Source organism: Aedes aegypti, chromosome 2 (genome assembly GCF_002204515.2).
Source record: "Aedes aegypti strain LVP_AGWG chromosome 2, AaegL5.0 Primary Assembly, whole genome shotgun sequence".
Taxonomy (NCBI): Eukaryota; Metazoa; Arthropoda; class Insecta; order Diptera; family Culicidae; genus Aedes; species Aedes aegypti.
In genome coordinates this window covers 127,485,168-127,505,745 of record NC_035108.1, presented here as the reverse complement: position 1 = coordinate 127,505,745, position 20,578 = coordinate 127,485,168, and the positions used below count along the sequence as shown (strand labels likewise).

General features: G+C 38.0%; 1 protein-coding gene across 1 annotated transcript in view; it reads right to left on the bottom strand.

Annotated features, from left to right (window-relative positions):
• Positions 1–4,181: 4,181 nt before the first annotated feature.
• The window catches only part of LOC5573986 (putative homeodomain transcription factor), a 31,607-nt gene continuing 15,210 nt past the window's right edge, over positions 4,182–20,578 (bottom strand). Inside the window, exons 3-8 of the mRNA XM_021842280.1 lie at positions 17,668–18,440; positions 17,252–17,380; positions 16,568–17,193; positions 16,355–16,516; positions 16,211–16,288; positions 4,182–4,806 (exon numbers count right to left, since the gene is read on the bottom strand). Coding sequence (XP_021697972.1) covers positions 4,657–4,806; positions 16,211–16,288; positions 16,355–16,516; positions 16,568–17,193; positions 17,252–17,380; positions 17,668–18,440 — 1,918 coding nt within the window. The 3' untranslated portion in view covers positions 4,182–4,656. The remainder of the gene's footprint in view (positions 4,807–16,210; positions 16,289–16,354; positions 16,517–16,567; positions 17,194–17,251; positions 17,381–17,667; positions 18,441–20,578) is intronic.

The following is a 20,578-nucleotide window of genomic DNA, read 5'->3' as shown; positions in this document are numbered from 1 at the left end:
CTAAAGCAACTCCTAATAGAGTTTCTTGAGGAATTCCAGGTGAAATCTGAGAATGAACTCTTGATGGGATCCCTGAAGGAACCAATGATAAAATCCCCAGAAGGACTCTGATGGGATCGCTAAAGACACTCTCGATAGAATCACTATAGGAACTTCTGATGGAAATCCTGGAGGAATTCCTGATGGAATCCTTGGGGGAATTCTTCAAGATATTCTGGCTGGAACTCCTGATGGACTTATTGAAGGAACTCCCGATGAAATTCCTAGAAGAACTCCTGATGGAATCCCTAGAGGAACTTCTGATAGAATCCCTGGAGGCATTACAGGTGGAATCACTTATGGAACTCCTAGTAAAATCCCTGGAGAAACTTCTTACAGAATTTCTAGAGGAAACCCTGATGCTCCAGTTGGAATCCCTGAAGGAACTCCTGATGGAATCTTTGGAAAATATCTGATGAAATTCCCAGAAGAACTCGTGATGGAATCGCTAGAGGAACTTCCGATGGAATCCCTAGAGCCACGTTTCTCAACAGGGTGTCCGTGGACCCCCGACCATGTAAAGAGCACGCTGAAACGAACACCTCACAGCGGGCCTTTTTTTGCTTAGAGAAATTCCTAATGGAAACCCTGAGGATACTCCTGATGTTATCCTTCGAGGAACTCATGATTGAATTTTTTTTAAGTAGTCCTGATGGAATTTTCGGAGGAAATTTTGATGGAGTTCTTGGTGGAATCTCGGAAGGAATTCGTACCTTACAATAACGTCGGATGAAAACTCTCCTCCCTGGAAGAGCTTTGAAAGGAATCTCATTACCTGGATGAAATCCTGGTGAAATTCCTGATGGATTCCTTGTAGGAATTCCTGATACAATCCCTGGAGGAATTCCGTATTAAACTTTTGATGAAATCACAGGTAGAACTGATGATGTATTTGCTAAAGAAATATGTCAAACATGATGCGAAAACGCTAGTGAAGAAACAACTCTAGAGCCCAAATTTTTTAGATCACTATGTCGTCGACGCTGTGTAAATTCACTTATCTTGACTTGCCAACCATCTGCATCGGCAGCTCATGGGACGCCGAAGCTTCAATTGCTGACGTCGACGTTTGTGCAACATCCCTACAGATGATACGATCAGTCCGTCAAACATTTGACTCAGCCCACCGGTGAGTTGAGCAAAATCAAACTCGATTGATTTTGGCCAACCGATTTGTCAACCGTAAAACCGGTTCCACAAACTGTCAAATAGGTTTGTCAAGCAGCATCACACACGTTCAAACATTGCACCAACATGAGCATAAACCTGGGGGCGGAGTCAATGTTAGTCAAACCGTCTGAGCGTCTGTGGGCTGCATAACGGTTATTTGACATAATATGTTTTCATCAGAAACAGACATCATTTGAAGGAGGAATATAATTCTGATTATGCCAAGTAGCCATTATGCCAAATAACCGTTATCCAAATGTCCATTATGCTAAATGACCTTATGCCAAACTAATTCATGCCAAATGGCGCGCTTTCGATTCAAACATAAGGCTGAAATAAAAAAAAGATTATTGATAAGGCTGAACCCAGACATCATTATATAAATCTGAAATGTCGAAAGGTATCAATGGAGGTATCCTAGTCTTGTACAAAACCCCGGAAATCTCAGAGATATCTTCAGGACCTATTTTTTCTTCTCACTTTATTGATAATATATAACTTCGAAAGGGATGTCTAGGAATAGAAGACTCCTAGTCGCATTCTGCACGGTTTTATTCATAACATGGCTTCAAATCTTGACATGCTGTTTATAGTTTCCCATTAGTGCCATGTTTCGGCCAAATGGCCCTTTCTACCAAATGGCGTTCGGTCAAACGGCATTCGACCAAATGGTCCATAACCTCACTTATAATCCATAATCATTGACACTGACTTTCAGCTTTTCGATCGTTCAGCCTTTTCTGATTTGAGCCTTATGCGTTTCAGCTTTTCGTAGGAAACCTTTTTTAAGGTTTAGCGAGCACTAGGTGGCGATCTAATTCATTATGCAACGTAGATAATTAACGTAGTCTCAAACTGTCAAGTCAAGGTCGAAATCTGTTAGAAGGCGACGGTGATCGTAATCCATTTCGTTTGTCGGTGGAGTGACCGTTTGGAGGTTTCAGTCATATGTATTTGTAAAAGACCTCCCACCGTAGAGCCGACTTCTGGTCGTGGATCGACTAAATGTTATGGCTAGCTACGTAGATGGGAGGCAGAATATTTTTTGGAGGGATGCGAAAAAAAAAACATTTTGAATCTATAGGAAACAAAAAAAAGGGAAACTGGAGCCTTAAAATCGATCACTGCTTTTTGGTGAGAAAACGAAATCGAATTCATGTGACGTGTTTTTATTGGACAGTTGTGTGAAAAGGGTAGGTAGGAATATACCGATTGTAGTAGAGTGTTAGACTCGCGCTGTGGAGTTACAAGGCTAAAGCAAAAGACGATTTTTTTCATATAGATGATTGTCATAAACTGATTCAGCTTCTTTTTGTGAAAAATGAATATCGCGATGTGCACTAATTCCAATCATCTTTTCTATTACCACGATGTGAACAAAATTGGACGTTGTCAAAAGGGTGATTGAAATTATTTTGCATTACGGTGATGAGTAGAAGGTGTTGAATTTTCTGCTTCAATATTTCAACATAGGTATACAATTCATAAGGAACATTTAACACAACCTCAACAAGCACTGTCTCAACATTAAAATCACTAGAGCTACCTCTTTCTCCCTCTGCAACCATGTACAACGTGTTGCAAAGGTAGATGTTCAAGTGAAGTCCTTGCGTCTCGATTCATGGAAGCTTTGAGTGTACCTTTAGCCAGAACCGCCAATATTAATAATTCGGTGGCCAGATTACCTACGGGATTATTGACGAGCCTATGACCTATTTGAATATAAAAATCGGGTAGATGCGTATCGCTCTGGTCCACCGCACCGATGTAGTTATACTTCTCTCCATTTTGGTGTTCTGCCTCTTCATTATTCAGATGTTCATCATAATACTTCTTTCACCTTTCAAAAAGTGTCACGAGTTATTGGTGATACTACTAGAATCATCAGTAAGGCGAGAAGAAATATGAAGTAGAAAATTACAACAAACTATTCATTATTAATACGTCTGAATTTTAGCCCATTGGACGATCCACTGGAAAAATAGGGACAAACAAGTTCAACTGTTCAGTATTTCGATCGATCGAAAGAAAGCATAAAACGGCATCGCGATACTCACGAAACCCATTTCTGGCATAATTTAGTTCAGTTTGAAAGTAAGAAAGTTCTCAAACGATAGCGCAACATCTACTAATCAATCGAATAAATATCAGAGCACTTATTGTTGTTGTAGCCGAACGAAACATTGTATCAACTAACTATATAGGAAATAAATGGAAAGTACCTGACATTTCGCCGGATGAAAACAATATGAGTCATACACACATTTTGGACAGACAGCAGTCACTCACAGTGTGTTAAATATTTGGACAAGTGCTGGAAACAGAAAGCTAGATATATATTTTTGAAACCCTTTGACATTGTCCATCCAGAATGGGAGGAACGCAACACCTTTTAACTTTTAATTTATTTAAGATGCTGAAGTGTTAACCATTACCTAGCAGATAAACGAAAACCTTATTTAGATAACACAACAATTAACACGTCCATAAAATAAATCGAGCATTCTCTCAAAATTTGAGCAGAGTGCTTGAGTAGCAGCAACTGGTTTCATGTAACTTGGAACAGTTATCGAAGCTACCGGAAGAGGAAGCGCATTTTGTCTGTTGTACAACCACATTTCTGGTACAACTCAACGATGTTATACGATTAGTTTTGGTTGTCGTCTACGAAACAAGTAAACTTTTTGGAAAGGCGATTAAGTTGATTTGGAAGAAAGCTTAACTTACCAGTAGACTATAAAAAACTAGTAAAATTGAATGTATAAAATATATTGTTTGGAAATGTACTAATTGTAAATTTATGGAACAAACTATACGTTTGAAAAAAGATGAAATAATGCTACAAAACGAAATTATATATTACTAAAATAAATGGTTTACATAGACAATGCACACATAAAACAAGGCCGAAATATCCCTAAACAAACCCCGTCTAATAGTGCTTTCGGATTCCATTCATTAAAAACAATCGCTCTCCTTAACATTGTATACCATTCTATTTATCTCACATAAAGTATCTCGCAATCATATTCGCTATCCTTGAATGTGCGTCCTAAAATAGAAATAGTCCATCGAAAAATACCACTTTATCAGACTACCTAAAACTTATCGACAGTTACTGCGGCTCCATTCGCTCGGACAGGGGAAGGAAGTTCCACGCACGAAAGAACATTTGCTATTATAAGTATCTAGTTTCACAGAGTCTCTAAGACCTAAGATCTAACGTATGCAAGTACGTACGTACCCAACTGTACTTTGAGAAACTATAAATTCGGCTCTGTTTCGATTTTGTTCGAGTTATTGCTCTAGAATTGAACTAATCTACCATGTACTATTATAACTGATGTTGCTAGTACATCAATGCTGCAAATCTTGAGTCCTAGTGGTTTACGGCGAGTACGAACCAATTACTACCACTTCTAGTAACACCGATAAAATGAATACAGTTTATTTTATCTTAATTTTGTGGAGCTTGAGTTTGAACCCGAGCATTTCGCTGAGGACGCCGGACAGTGCGGACAGGATGACCACTTTGACAGTGGTGTAGAGGTACGGGTTAGCGCTGAGGCCCGATATTTTGAAGGGAGATTCCAGTTCCTGTGGAGTAGAATTGAATAAGTAGGAAACAATAAGTTTTGAGTTTGGTTATGTTTCTATGTGATTAGTGTTGTCATTAGTTTTGTTTTTGAGGAAAAATCATACATCGTTATTTATATTTTTCATTTCAGAATGCGTGAGTTGGTCTCAAGATGACTTTTTTTAAGTGATTTCACCGAATTCTGAAGTCCTAAATCGTCATACCGGTGAGTACATCTTTTGTAAAAGTTTCATTGTATATTATAGCGGTAAATAGCATATTTTATCGAATGGTGATAATAACTTACGTTAAAGGCAAATAATACGAAATGTATATTAGTACCTGCATAAATAAAAATAACCTTACTTTTACGGGTGCTGAACACTACTTTAGATGTATCAAAATCAAAATTGTTGGAATTTTTGTTGAAGGACCGTATCCAAAAGTCGAATCAAGTGTTGTACTCGTAATTAGTTCAGTATTATAGAACAGCAAGTTATGCAGACATTCAAAACAAAAAAACGGGATGCAGGGGGGCTCACCTCTTGTTCTAAATCTAAATGATGTTATCGATAGATTTCAAAAATATAAGAATTACATGATGATTTGAGATTTTTGAAAATGTCCCTTCTTATGAGGTTTTTCAACGAGGCACGGGGCAAGAGTGCCACTCGTATGGGGCAAGAAGACCCCCAGATCAAAATGCCACAAATTTTGTATATTATTATTTCCCCACCCAAACGATAAATTCTAGAGTAAGTAAAGATAAAAACTGAGGGATAAAAGTTGACTTATATTTAAAAAGTAATTTTACGAAATTAATTTAGTTCTCATCTTATTTGACTGTAACAATAATAGTAAAAAATTTCAGAAACCATTTTGAATGTTCAAGATGGTTTATTTTGATTTTATTTAGTAGGAAGCATTGATTTAATGCAATATTAAACAAGAAAAATAAAAATTCATTTGATTTTATATGAGAAAATTGCAGTGTCCCTCTTGCCCCATAAGACATACTGTTTTTATATATGTAAAACTTAATGTCAAAAGAACTTTTTCGAAAAAAATTACTCACAGCTATATTAAACAATTGAAAATCATTAATACTGAGCGGAAAAACAAATATGTTTTGTATTTACTGGGAGTCAAACCTTGTTTTCCAGTCTTACATTCTTATAATATTTCACATTTTTTTGCGTTGGTGAGTTGAATACATTTTTCTAATTTTTTTACTAAACATTTTTAACTGTAATATTTACACAGCCCTCAATTAGTACTCAATTTATTCTTATCCTGCGTTAAACATCAAAAAATTGATTTGAACTACGTGAAATTAGAGGTGACACTTTTGCCCCGGGTGTCCTTCTTGCCCCATGTCCCCCTACAGCGCACAGTGGTTCGATCTGGAACAAATATCGGACAAAACCTCAAACTCTCAAACAGCTGAAATCATATATTTGACATATTTTATGCCAAGGGGTGGACCTGGTGTAGTGGTTAGAACACACGCCTCTCATGCCGAGGACCTGGGATCGAATCCCATCCCCGAGATAGTCACTAAAAATTTCAGTGACGACTTCCTTCGGAAGGGAAGTAAAGCCGTTAGTCCCGAGATGAACTAGCCCAGGGCTAAATATATATATATATATATATATATATATATATATATATATATATATATATATATATATATATATATATATATATATATATATATATATATTTCATGCCATATTGAACTATTATGGACTTTTATTTTCGATTTTTTCTTGTTTTGGACTGGTAATTAGAATATTCAACATATATTTTTGAGTAGTTTTTCTGTTACGGAAAAAGAATTGCAAATTACGACGAAAACGAGCGGACTCTGGCCTTCAAGACTTTGGGAACATGTAGAACTTCGAATTATCGACAAGCTTGGCTTGACCGCGGAACTAGCACTTTTCGGACCGTGAAATTGCGAGAGAGAGTGGGTAGCGCGCACTTGCTTCAGTTTAGCAGCTAGCAGTTTAGCTTGTTATCATACTTGTTTTAACAGCTAAAGCAAGTCCACGTAGGGAATGATTTTTCCAATTTGTTTCGTTTTATCTGGAGGCTACATGTTGAAGGAAATAGTTTCGTTCAACCATCTTAATAAGCCGAGATAATTTGTGTTATTTTATTAAGTGACAGCTCAAATTTAAATTCAAGGTAGTTCAATGTCCTAATAATATCAAATAAAGGTATAGACAATATTTAATTATGGTATAACATCAAAATATTGCAAACATAGGGGCCCAGAAAGTCCTAGCGGTAAACGTGCAGCCAATCCCAACCAATCCCACCAGTCGAGGGTCTTTTGGTAAAGTAAATTTTTTCGACTTGCCAGAGCATAAAGTAACATCATACCTGCCAGACAATATACACATGCAAAAATGGTCAATCGGCAAATAAAGTCCTTAGTAAATAACTGCGGAAGTGGTCATAAGAACACCTGCCTGCTTAGAAGCAGGCTTTGTCCCAGTTGGGACGTAACGTTTTTTCGTTTCTTCTCGTTGGGACGGGATGCAATTCATGGCTACTGCGATTGCAATGCACGTACTAGCGTATTACAGGATTATTATTATTTAATTAGAATTGCACTCCGTACACCTTCAAACGCGTTGAAAGTGGGCTATCGCAAGTTTTCGCAAAATAATTTGTACCCTACTTGAAAGCTCTTGTTTTCAGCTTTCGAATGAACTTATTCTCATCGCGGGCATTCGTGGGCTACTAATGTCTTGGGGTACTTTTATTAAAAATAATATGTTTTTTGAACAATTTTAACTTTAATTCACTTTGTATGAATATAATGAAAATTTTTATTCAACTCAGGTGTGCTTTATGTATATACAAACAACTTCTCTGAAATAGAGAAACTTTAAAGTAGATGGAGTACCGTGTACCTTTTAATTCCGCTTAGGAGCGGAACATTCGATCGAACATTCATCAAAGAACTTCTCTGAAGATACCATTGCGGCTTGACCTCTCTTTAAATTCATAAATAGCTTGTGAAAAATGGATCGTAAATATTAATTTTCTTGAAAAATCGTGTCCACGGTCCACTCAAGGAGCTGTATAAAATTCAAACTCCAATGAATCTGCTTCAAACTTTGGATTTGAACAACAGATGTGTTCAAATCACATAAAAGGGGAAACCTCAAATTTTGAGCCAAAAATATGAAGATTTAGGGCCGATTTCTTCACCTTCGCTTAAGCCGTAAACCACATTTACCCATACGATTAAACCAGGTTTAAGGCCTAAGCGGTGGTGAAGAAACCGCTTATTAGAGGTGGCGCAAGCGGTGAGTTTTCAAGTTATGAAATATGACATTCATTGAAGTCTTCATAATATTGTTATTTTCCAACTAATTTTGAAGCTCTTTGAAGAGAATAATCTTCGAAATTAATATTATGAAAAGTTCGTAAAACATCATTTTTTTTTCTAAAATCTAGTCTTAATTTAAAGTAGTTTTTTTTAAATGTTTCCTCTTTTTACTGAAAAAAAATCATCTTTGTTTGGTCATAACTTCATGAATACTCATCCGATTTTTACATGCTTTTGAAACTAATGTAGGGAAAGTGTACCAGTTATGGCCATAGTGGTTCCCTATTTGGCCATATGTGAAATGTTGACAACTTTCACATTTTAAATCTTTTTTAATATTATCACATCAAGGCATATATTAAATCTAACTTCTACAACAGACAAAAATTTTCAAAATTTGAAGACATTAAAGTAATCACGTATGGCGAAATAGGGAACCACTATGTCCATAACTGGTACACCTACCCTAGTTGTTTTCATATTGTCTATACATCAGTTTTATTTAAAAATTTGTTTTAAATTAGTTATTTATCTAATACTAATTAAAAAATATTTTTTATGAATAAAAATGGATTTTTTTCGAATTGTAGATTATTTTTCGCCGAAAACTACTTTTTTACTGTTTAACTGAAGTTTATGACGAGTTTAAAAAATCAAAAATATTTTTGTTATAAAAGTTATAAAAAATAGCTTCTAAGCTTCTTTTTGAAGGTTTAACACATGAGAACAAAACAGTTTCAGCTTAAGTATTATTGTTTAACTGAAAAAAAATTGAAAAATATAATATTTTCCGTTAAAAAATCATGGTGCCATCTCCAAAACTTAATAATTTTGGCTCGAATTTGAGTTTTTTTTTTCTTATTTGAATTCTGAGGTTCTGAGAACTTTTGAAAAATAAGGCGCACCCTAGTGGACAGCGCTTAAAATATGGAGGAAAGTTATTTGTGATTATGTGTGGATATGAGTAACAGTATTGGGAATAAATAAAATTTTGGCTCTGCTTAACAGCTCCCATATAATTTATGCAAATTTTTAGTTCGATCGGTGAGACTATAATTTAGCCGTTTAAAAATTATATGGGATTTTACAGGAAACAAAAAAATACTAGGGGGATTAAGGATTACTACAAAAAAAACCTTCAGACGCCACCCTTCTTCTTCATTGTCAAAGCGCCGAAAAGCATTATGATTATGATATTTTTTTTATATTAAAAGTAACACTATAAAGTGGGTCTCCTTTAGTAATAATTTCAGCAGATTTTCCAGTGAGCGCTACCAAAAAAAATCCCCAACGATGTCTCAAAAAATCGTTTAAGGTTCAGATGCATTTAAGCCAAACCTCAAATTTTCAAAAGCACAAATCTAGAGAACCAGACAGCGGTTTAAGCTGAAAACTAAATCAATTGGTCACCCGCTGGTGGGTTTGAAAATTTGAGGTTTGGCTTCGATGCATCTTCACCTCAAGGTGAATATGAATCGAAGCCAAACTTCAAATTTTCAAGAGCACGAATCTAGAGAACCAAACATCGGCTTACGACGAAACCTTAATCGATTGGTCACCACCAGCTAGTGACCAATGAATTAAGTTTTCAGCTTAAACGGATGTTTGGTTCTCCAGATTCGTGCTCTTGAAAATTTGAAGTTTGGCTTCGATTCATCTTCACCTTAAGAATGCCTCATGAAGTTGCTCCAGGATTTTTTTTTCAAAACCCATGTGAATTTCTCAGGCTACTGATTTTTGTCGTATTCTGATACTCACTCTTCGGAACAATACATTAATTAGAGGATCGATCGAGTATGTTGTGAAAATATGAAACAATTCGATGCAACCTTTATTGTAGTATTATATTCATGAGCATTTAAGTTTCTGGTACCACGCTGGCCAAATAAAGATCTTGAAAACTACAAAAAACATAATAACATAATTTAATCAGATATCTCCAAGAATACTTAGGTATTCGCTGAGTGGCTTGAGTTTTAGTTTTCTTTCTTTCACTCGGGCCTATACGGGAAAACGGGAAGCGGGAAAATTTGCCGAAGTGATAGCAAGGACACGATTTGTGAAGATTTTGTCAAGCATTATAGAACTTATTGCTAAAAAAATCACTGGTTGAATTCCTGAACTGAGATTAGTTTTTTTTTGTGTCTGATTGATAGGACTGGTAGAAGGTCTCTTACTATAGACTTGGTCTCTATTTTAATGCAAGTCTCTGAAGAGTTTTTATTTCTAATGAAAGGTCCTCAAAGACTCTTTTTTAACCAAACTGCTCTCTTGAGTTCCTTGTTTTTCGTTTTCTGGTTAAAATTAATCTTAATTGCTAAATTCTATTCTAGTATTTCGTTTCAGATTTCTGGAGGAAAAGCTTCAGGAATTATCCTAGTGATTTCTCCAGACATTTCATTTAAAAATACTCTCAGGGTCCTCTACAGGTTACCTTCCAAAAATTCTTCTACAGATTACTCTTTAAATGGTCCCATAAATTCTTCAGGCGATTTTCCAAAGTATGCTTGTGTTTTTTTTTTTCAAGCAAGGACAAAATGTCACACTCAAAATAATCCACACGTCAAGGCTACGTGAAAACATACGTAGTGAACTCACGAGCTTCTTCCATTTCACTGGTGTGTTCGGTAGTTGTTACGTGTTTCCTTCGTACGTTCTACAAATTGCATTAGTGGAGAGTAGGTGACATTCCAGTGTATTTTATCAAACATTATGGTTCACATCATGTTGTATCTTGTTGATTTTTATCAATTGTTTAAAATTCAAGGTAGTCAAAGTAAATTGAACTCAGACATAATTTGCTTAACTGCATTATTTATTGCACACATTTGGTGCAATGCTTCCATAGTCTAAGATGGTCTGAGAAGCTGGTTCTTGCACACGGGCGGGAGATGTTCTTATTAAAAACTCCATTGAATGAATCTATGGTTGTTATTTCATGGAAAATTGGAGGCACGAGCAAATTTGTGTAATTTTAAGCTTTACACGTAAGTCCGGTAGTCACTCTCGGCAATATCCTGGCTGCAGCTTCGCTGAATTACGATTACGATTTATGACGAAAAACAAAGCATAACAAAACAAAATCAATATATGCAGACTTCAAGTGTTAACAATTTAAACATTTACTTTTTTTTGGATTAACCTTCCAGTCGTCGCGTGGTTCGCCACCGTCAGAATCACCACGCTGCTATTGTGAGCGATAAGCGAGCTTTTTTCACCAGTGTTGTACAAAATACAACAGCGCGACGACTGAAGTGTTAATGATTGGTTAAAATGTCGTTTACGGTTTTCGGTCCGTCCGATACTCAGTAGAATGGATACTGAATGTTGTGTCATCACGTAGTAGTGATAGGGAACTTTAGCAGCAACTATTGACAGTTCATTTCATTTTGATCTATGTTCCGATGATTGTTACGTATGTCAGGTAAATTTTTGAAAAATTCATTTTCCAGGTTCTACGCGATTTTTCACGTAGCCTTGACGTTTCGATTTTTTTTGAGTGCAAAAGACAAAACGTCGAGACCCAAAACGTCGAATGCCAAAATGTCGAATCCCAAAACGTCGAAATGGACAAAATGTCGATACGTTATATTTTTCAGTTAAATAAATTCTTAAAAATTGTTGCAACAAATTCTTAAAGATTGGGTTTGCTTCTGTTTAAACTATCTATTGATAAATACTGTATTATTTATTCTTTTAAAATACACTCGACCTTTTAACAAATTAGTGCCAAATAGTGTATAAATACTAACTAGTAAGAACAAAGCAAGCATCAATTGATAGTTTCAATTCAAAACATTTGCCTCGCATCCCCCTTCATCAATGTTTAACTAAAAGTAGCATGTTGATGAAACACTTATATATTCATTTTATAATCTGAAAATTAATTTAAAAAGGCTAATGAATTACGATACACATTTTCATTTTTTTTTATCGCTTCCGAGACCAGCTAAAAATTACATGATAACATTGAAAAAAATATATGAGCAATTCTCGCTGAAACCAGGCCGCCTATCGTTACAATTCCAACTTTATGTCACTGATCGCTAGTTTTCGATAAAACTTAAGGGTGGTCCTTTCTGTTTTCTCAAATTGGTGGACCCCTCGTACACCAGCTAGCTGAACAGTTTGCGAAAAAGCCCAGTTTTTGATAAATCTAGGGTATTTCTTCACGTGATATGTCTCATATTTTGCTTGGAACACATAGCAAACTTAGTGGCATCGTATAGAGAAAAGATATAGGTTTCATTTAAACTTGAAAAAAAAAAATTGGCGGCCATTTTAAATTTGGCATTATAAAGGAAAATTCATGTTTAATAACCTGGATTTAAAACTAATAATGCTTAGTATCAGGCTCGGTTCCAGTAGGGACGTAACGTCAGGAAAATTAAGAATAATAAGAAGAAGAGTATACGTACCTTGTTTTTATTGGTAGCGTCTAAATTCGACATGCTGAGTGCTATCAAGGTGAAAAAATCATTCTTCTACTTAAAATCAAGATGGCGTCAAAATCTAAGATGGCCGCCACATTTTATGACTAAAAATAATATTCTTATTATTTACTCGACTCGAATAAAACACCAACGATTGAAAACTTGTTTCTTTGTTGTACAAAAAATGATGTTTGTATTGATTGCACTCGCCATATACGTCAAAATCGTAGAACATGATTTAGAAAATCGCTCATTTTATAGGGTAAATACCATTGCTCACCTAGTTTCTGTAACCTATCTTACGCAATTTTTCCTCAGCTTTCTGATGGTGATCTCAGAATTCAAAACTAGCGGTGCGCTAATGGTGAAAAAACGATGTTTCTAACAAAATTCAAAATGGCGGCCAAATTCAAAATGGCCGCCAATTTTTTTTCAAGTTTAAATGAAACCTATATTTTTTCTCTATACGATGCCACTAAGTTTGCTATGTGTTCCAAGCAAAATATGAGACATATCACGTGAAGAAATACCCTAGATTTATCACAAAATGGGCTTTTTTGCAAACTGTTCAGCTAGCTGGCGTACGAGGGGTCCACCAATTTGAGAAAACATAAAGGACCACCCTTAAGTTCTATCGAAAACTAGCGATCAGTGACATAAAATTGGAATTCTAATGATGGGTGCCGATGGCGGCCTGGTTTCAGCGAGAATTGCTCATATGCAATACTGGACAGAATAAAGTGAACATTGGTCATTTTTCCATACAAAATGGTCCAGTTTGGAGACATGGATCTCGGCTTCTAGTGCACAGATTTATCCTAAATTACCACCGCAGCTTCAAAATTCACAGTCAAGCAATTTTGACAAAAATGATAAAATTTTTGAATTGAAAATAATTCTTAAATGGAAATACTCTGAGTTTCAAAAGAATATCATATTTATAAGACTCCCTTGGGAAATTTCTGAAATAATTTTTGGAGGAATTCTGATGATTTCTGAGAGAATCTTTGGAGCAATAGTCATTTTTTTTTTGTTATCTTCGTGAAAATGCAGTTTGAATTTTTGAGTTATCAAAAACAAAATTCTTGAAGTAAATTTATGGGAAATAAAAACTAAATGAACTCCTTAAGAAATCTTTGGAGTAGGGGGAGATCCCTTAGTGCCGGACAGCACCCAATACCGGACAAAGTCGAAAAATTGAGAAGTCATAGTCCAATCAAGATGGTGTTTTAGAAGAAAAGGAAGCTATTATGTAGAGTAATGTTTGCGTAGAATAACACATCCTTGAAATATGCATGACTTTTCAAAAATGTTGAGATGTTTGAAAATTGTTAAAAATCTGACATATCGCCCTAAATTTGAGCCTAATTAGTAATTATTTTGAATATGGTGAAATAATTTAGATCACGTAAGCATGATCAGATATAATAATAATTTGAGAGTATGCATGTATTTTGTACCATATTTAAACTAAATATGGTCAAACTTCAATTTTGGTCTAGCTCCTCCTGTCCCCCAGTTTCGGACAACTTGATTTGTTGCATGATATCTTTGTAGTTTTGGCACCAGTGTCTCAAAATACATTCATTTTTCATGGATTTAATCAATTATGGTATCAGAGATGCAATAAAAATAAGAAGAATGAAAATTCAGAACAACGCGTAAAATGTGTTGTTTTTTATCATATATGAAAGGGTTTTTTTTATCACCAACTTGCAGACTTAGTAAAGCTCAAATTACTCTTGCGAATGTTGCAAATGCATTGAATTGACCATAAAATACTCTGCCTGGAGTAAAAACATTCAATGATATACAAATTTTCAGAATTCGAGGCATTTCCAGATCGTGTCCGGTATGGGGAGCCACCTTTTATGATGGGTCAATTTGGTACTAAAATACATCATCAAAATACAATGTCAAAATTCATATTTATGTTTAAAAATTTATTTTTGTGTGCTACAAAAATCATTATATTTATCATAAATGGGCACCAAGACCACATAAAATTAATAGTTTATGAAAAATCATTTTATTGGCTTAGGTGTCCGGTACTGGGGGATCTCCCCCTAATATCTGAATCTTTGGGCAAAAACCTGAATTAATTTCTGATGGAATTCCTAGAGGAATTCATGAAAAAAACACATATATGTAGTAATACGAGCAGTAATACTTGTAGTAATGTCACTGGCCCCCTCCCCAAAGAAATACCGTATAATGTGGTTCCGGGAAGATGAGGGTTTACTGAGATGAACCAGCCTAGGCTGAAAGTCTTAATATAGAGAAAAAAAAGATGAGCATCTGAGGCCAAAGATAATGTCGGTGCACTCTGTAACGCACTTGAGCAATTCAGCGAGAATTGCTCATGTATACAGTGCATGGGCTGGTTTTAGTGGGTCGTCGTTGTTGGTGCTGCATCCCAACCTTACCTTACCTTCTCAGGCGCCTGTTGGCAGATTGCCTCTTTGTAAAAAAAAGAAGATTACACCGCTGAACAAAATCAACATTTTTGCGTGTCCCTTTGACCAAAAATATGTCTCCAGTAAATTTGGGGTTACTTATTGTCATTTTTGGAAATGTTACAACACGTCACATAGGTCGCAAATTCTATGAAAAGTACTGGTTTAATTTGGTTCGATTCAAATTTATACTATGATTTATTCAATTTTGCTGAAAAGACCCAAACATGTACAATTTGGTGCGAATAGCACGATATAACATTGATGTAATTAAATATATATATGAAATACTGACCAATCCTATTGTATAGCTAACAATACTTTTTCAAATTTCAAAAGATACCCTTTTCATATTGTTACTGTAACAAATTAGGCATCTAAATCAGTTGATAAGCTGGTAAGCTATTCGATATATAATGTTCAAAAGCCAATAGGGGAAAAGCTGAGACGAGACTCGCGAAGACGGTCTTCTTTTTCTGTGATTGCTGAGTTTTTTTTTCTTATTCCACTTTGTGCATACCAATTATGCGCATGCGCATACCAATTATGCGCATGCTGTTCAAATCCTCACATGAACCTCTCAGCAAAAAATGATTAAGTTTGCATCACATCGAATCATAAATAGCCATTTGAGTGAAATTTCATGCCAGCAAACGTAGCAGACATTAGAAATAATTAATCTTCTGCTTAGATTTATCAGCAACTTTGGAAAAAACTGCTCCGCTGACTGAGGTTTTTAATAACAGTTTACTTTGAACACAATACTTTTCACTTTTTCAGCCATAAAAACGGTGGGCTGCATTTGACGTTTCGTGAGAGGGGAATCTGGGCTGCATATGACGTTGATATTTTTCCTCTTCGCGAGTCTCTCTCAGGGGAAAAGCACTCATTTTCGAAGACTTCAAGAATTCTGTGCCAATTTTCGGATATCCATACAAAGTAGGCTAAAATCGTATGGATGGTTCGAAAATTGGTGCTTTTCCCTTATCTCAAATACCTGACGGTAATTGAAAACGGCAATAGATTCAGCAGCCCCACATTTAGCAAAAAGCGATATTTTGGTGATTGGGGCTGAAAACTATTGCGCTATGTTATGTTAAAAGATTGATAATTGTAAATGTACTTGTTATGCCACTCATGGCCAAACCAGAGTCTGACCTGGTCCCTTCCTTTACGCCAATGTTCTTACCTTGAGAAGATCAGCCGCCAGCTTGAGCACATTATTGGAGATCATCAACTCCTCCTTCTTGTTCGGCTTTTGTTCAATCTGTATAAATTTTCGAAACGTAAGTAACTTCAAGCGCATCGAATTTCATTTCACCTAGTTTCTTACTTGAACATATAGATTAATCTGCTCGGTGATCAACACCGAGACACTTTTGTACTTTTTGTTGATCTTGGTACCGAGCGTCATAAAACGCAACAGGAACGTTCCAAATGCACAGGACCACACCAGTGCCTCCAAGTTGAATTGCGAGTGGAGATGAACAGAGTCCTGCAACGGGAAATAATGAATACGAGCCTATCTAGCATACCAAATACAAACCTTCAACCACTCGACACTGAGGAATGCCAACAATAGCAGTGTTATGATAAATGCAGCCGAAACGATCACGTCCACCGAGTTCTGTGGTCCACGTCGTTTCAGATAGGAGCGCACACACAGCCAGGTCTTGATGTTCCGCACCTTGTTGAGCCGGAAGTGAGGAATACCGGACTTTTGCGCTCTCCGGGAGGAGGTTAAGTGTGAGAACAGTTTTGCGTACAGGAATCTCTGCTTGAATGTGCGTTCTGCTACGGCTAGCAAGAAAAACACCAAGTAAGTCAAGCATAGCCTCAGGACGAAGCCTAGAACTAGGACTGTTTTCTCCCATGTAGATTCTCCGAAGGCGAACCGTAGAATTGCGATGCACGAGAAAGAGGCCTTCTCTAGAAGTAGGACTGGTAATTCCAGAAAGTTGAGTTCGGTTGTACTGGAAGAATCGACAGTCGCATCACATAATCGACAGAATGCCGGTATCAGCGACAAAATTATGCTCAGAACGACGCCGATGTAGACGTAATCGCACGTTTCTGGCATGGCTTCGACGCGTTCGATGATGGCCGATGAGATGTCCAGAACGGACATTTCCGCCTTCTTGGCTTCGCGGGCATCCCAAATTGTGCAACTTACTGTTTGAAAATGACAGATTATTCACGGTTACAACAGATGTTAGATTCTCTTTCTTACCTCTATCAGTTGCACCGCAAGGAGGATTGAGGATGATCGTTGGGGCGTCTTCCAGATCGTAGTCGTCATCTGAGTGTTCATTTTGACCATCCGTATGGTTGAGATCTGAACTGTAACTACATTCTTCGCCTGCGAATAGCATTTGAATTAAGTATATTGCGAACTTCAAGATGAACAATAGTTATATTCGAGTAATCCCCACCGGACACCGACATGAACAAACGACCCGTCCTTACAAATTCCTTTGAAACAGCACAAAAGCATTGAGAAATAGTTTAAACCTGTTAATAGAAACTAAATTTGTGGCAGAACGAATAATGTATCAATGAATGTAAAATGGATTCTGATTCGATTATGACACAAGAACATAAAATAGAACATAAAAAAATTAGTCAGGGTTAGAATCGAATACTCACTATCGGTGCTGGCAAAATGGAAATCACAGTTGGAATCCGTACCTTCTGACAAATGCTGATGGTGCAGGTGATGATGACTGTGATGGTGAACATGATGATGAAGATGGTGACTAGACTCGGTTTGCTGGAGGTCAAAATCGTTTTCCTCGTCGGTGTCCCCGCTGGACTCTAGGTTCTCGTCGAAACCGCTGCCTTTCGACTCCACATCGGCTTCGGCTGAGCCCCGATGAGTGGTATCGTCGTCCAACAGTAGCAGTGGGGATTTGCTTCGGTCATGCCGTTGAACTTCAATACCCGATTCGGATGAGAGGTGTCTTCGGGGTTTTCCTGGTGGATGTGAGTTCCCTTGTGTCAAACTGGGGCCAAACTGATCATGACTAGTAGTAGGAGTATTGCGAAGAGTGTCCGTGTCACTGTCGGACCGAGTGTCCTTATCGACGCCATTTATCCAAGTGTTGGTGTACGGTAGCTTCTTGTTGTAATATATTTCGGAGGATCCGCCTGCGTTTGAACTGTCTTCTCCACCGGAACTCTTTCCATTCAGGCTTTCGAAGCCGTCGTCGTCAACGGTAGCTTCCGGTTGGTTCACGTTCAGATTGGCAACGGGTCTGCCGTTTGGATTATTATTGGGCATTTGAGGACCCCAGTTAACTTTACGTCTGCGCAGGGTGCAAGCTGATTGTGATGGTTCTTGCGATGGGGAACCATCTGGGAACGGTTCTGCAGAGCGATGTATAATTACTTTGGGGCCAGACAAGGCATCATTTTTGCAGCTGAAATAAATGAAAATTAAGATTTCAATTGTCTTGAAATTTTTAACATGGATACGTAAAGTTCAAAGGGGCCTAGATAGCCGTAGCGGTAAACGCGCAGCTATTCAGCTAGACCAAGCTGAGGGTCGTGGGTTCGAATCCCACCGGTCGAGGATCTTTTCGTGAAGGAAATTTTCTCGACTTCCCAGTGCATAGAGTATCATCGTACCTGCCACACGATATACACATGCAAAAAATGGTCAATTGACAAAGAAAGCTCTCAGTTAATAACTGTGGAAGTGCTCATAAGAACACTAAGCTGAGAAGCAGGCTCTGTCCCAGTTAGGACGTAACGCCAGGAAGACGAAGAAGAACGCTGCCCATAACTGAAAAACAGTCACATTCGACATTTTTGACAAATTGGTGTAATACCATGGAGAGTCATTTCACTTCATTCATTTATTTAGTTAACATCTACACAGATAACACGGAATCAACAATTTCACGCCACAATAATCGGTTTGTGGCCGCATCTCTCCATCCTCGGTTCTGCCCCACGCTCGCCAAATCGATACGCACTTGATCCGCCCACCTAGCTCGCTGCGCTCCACGCCTTCTTGTACCAACCGGATCCGAAGCGAACACCATCTTTGCAGGGTTGCTGTCCGGCATTCTTGCAACATGCCCTGCCCATCGTATCCTTCCAGCTTTGGCCACCTTCTGGATAGTGGGTTCGCCGTAGAGTTGGGCGAGCTCGTGGTTCATCCTTCGCCGCCACACAGCGTTTTCCTGCACACTACCGAAGATCGTCCTAAGCACCCGACGTTCGAAGACTCCAAGTGCTTGCAGGTCCTCCTCGAGCATCGTCCACGTTTCATGCCCGTAGAGGACTACCGGCCTTATGAGCGTTTTGTACATGGTACATTTGGTACGGGCGTGAATCTTTTTTGACCGCAGCTTCTTCTGGAGGCCATAGTAGGCCCGCTTCCACTGATGATGCGCCTCCGTATTTCACGGCTAACGTTATTGTCAGCCGTCAGCAAGGATCCAAGGTAGACGAACTCGTCGACCACCTCGAACGTATCCCCGTCTATCGTAACACTGCTACCTAGGCAAGCCCTGTCGCGCTCGGCCCCACTAGCTAGCATGTACTTTGTTTTGGCCGCATTCACCACCAGTCCAACTTTTGCTGCCTCGCGTTTCAGGCGGGTGTACAGGTCTGCCACCTTTCCAAATGTTCGGCCGACGATGTCCATATCATCCGCGAAGCAAACAAATTGACTGGATCTCGTAAAAATCGTACCCCGGCTGTTAAGCCCGGCTCTCCGCATAACACCTTCTAGCGCAATATTGAACAACAGGCACGAAAGTCCATCACCTTGTCGTAGTCCCTGGTGGGATCCAAACGAACTGGAATGTTCGCCTGAAACCTTCACACAATTTTGCACACCTTCCATCGTCGCTCTTATCAGTCTCGTGAGCTTCCCGGGAAAGCTGTTCTCGTCCATGATTTTCCATAGCTCTACGCGGTCAATACTGTCGTATGCCGCCTTGAAATCCATGAAAAGGTGATGCGTTGGGACCTGGTATTCACGACATTTTTGGAGGATTTGCCGTACAGTAAAGATCTGGTCCGTTGTCGATCGGCCGTCAACGAAGCCGGCTTGGTAACTTCCCACGAACTCGTTTACTACAGGTGACAGACGACGGAAGATGATCCCCCCGGACTAAGCGAGGACTGATAACTTTAACGGCCCTTGTGGATCGCATATGTAATGTTCTCGGAGTTTCAGACTCATTCAGAGGCATACTCGACCTTTTTCTCCCCGCAATAGAAGAGTATTTCAGGGAATTACCTATTTCGTGGCCCCTTCTTGCTTCGATCATATCTTTCGATGGATAATTCATCGAGTGAGGTACAAGATATGATCACTGTGCTACAGTGGAACTATCATAGTCTAAAACCTAAATTGGACACATTTAAGTTTTTGCTTCACAATTCCGATTGTGAAACATGGCTTTCTTCCGAAGATAATCTCAACTTCTACGATTTCAACATTATACGCCAAGATCGAGATGATAATTACGAGGGTGTGCTTTTAGGCTTAGCTTAGCTTAGCTTAGCTTAGACGGACTACACATTTCAATGGTTACTATTC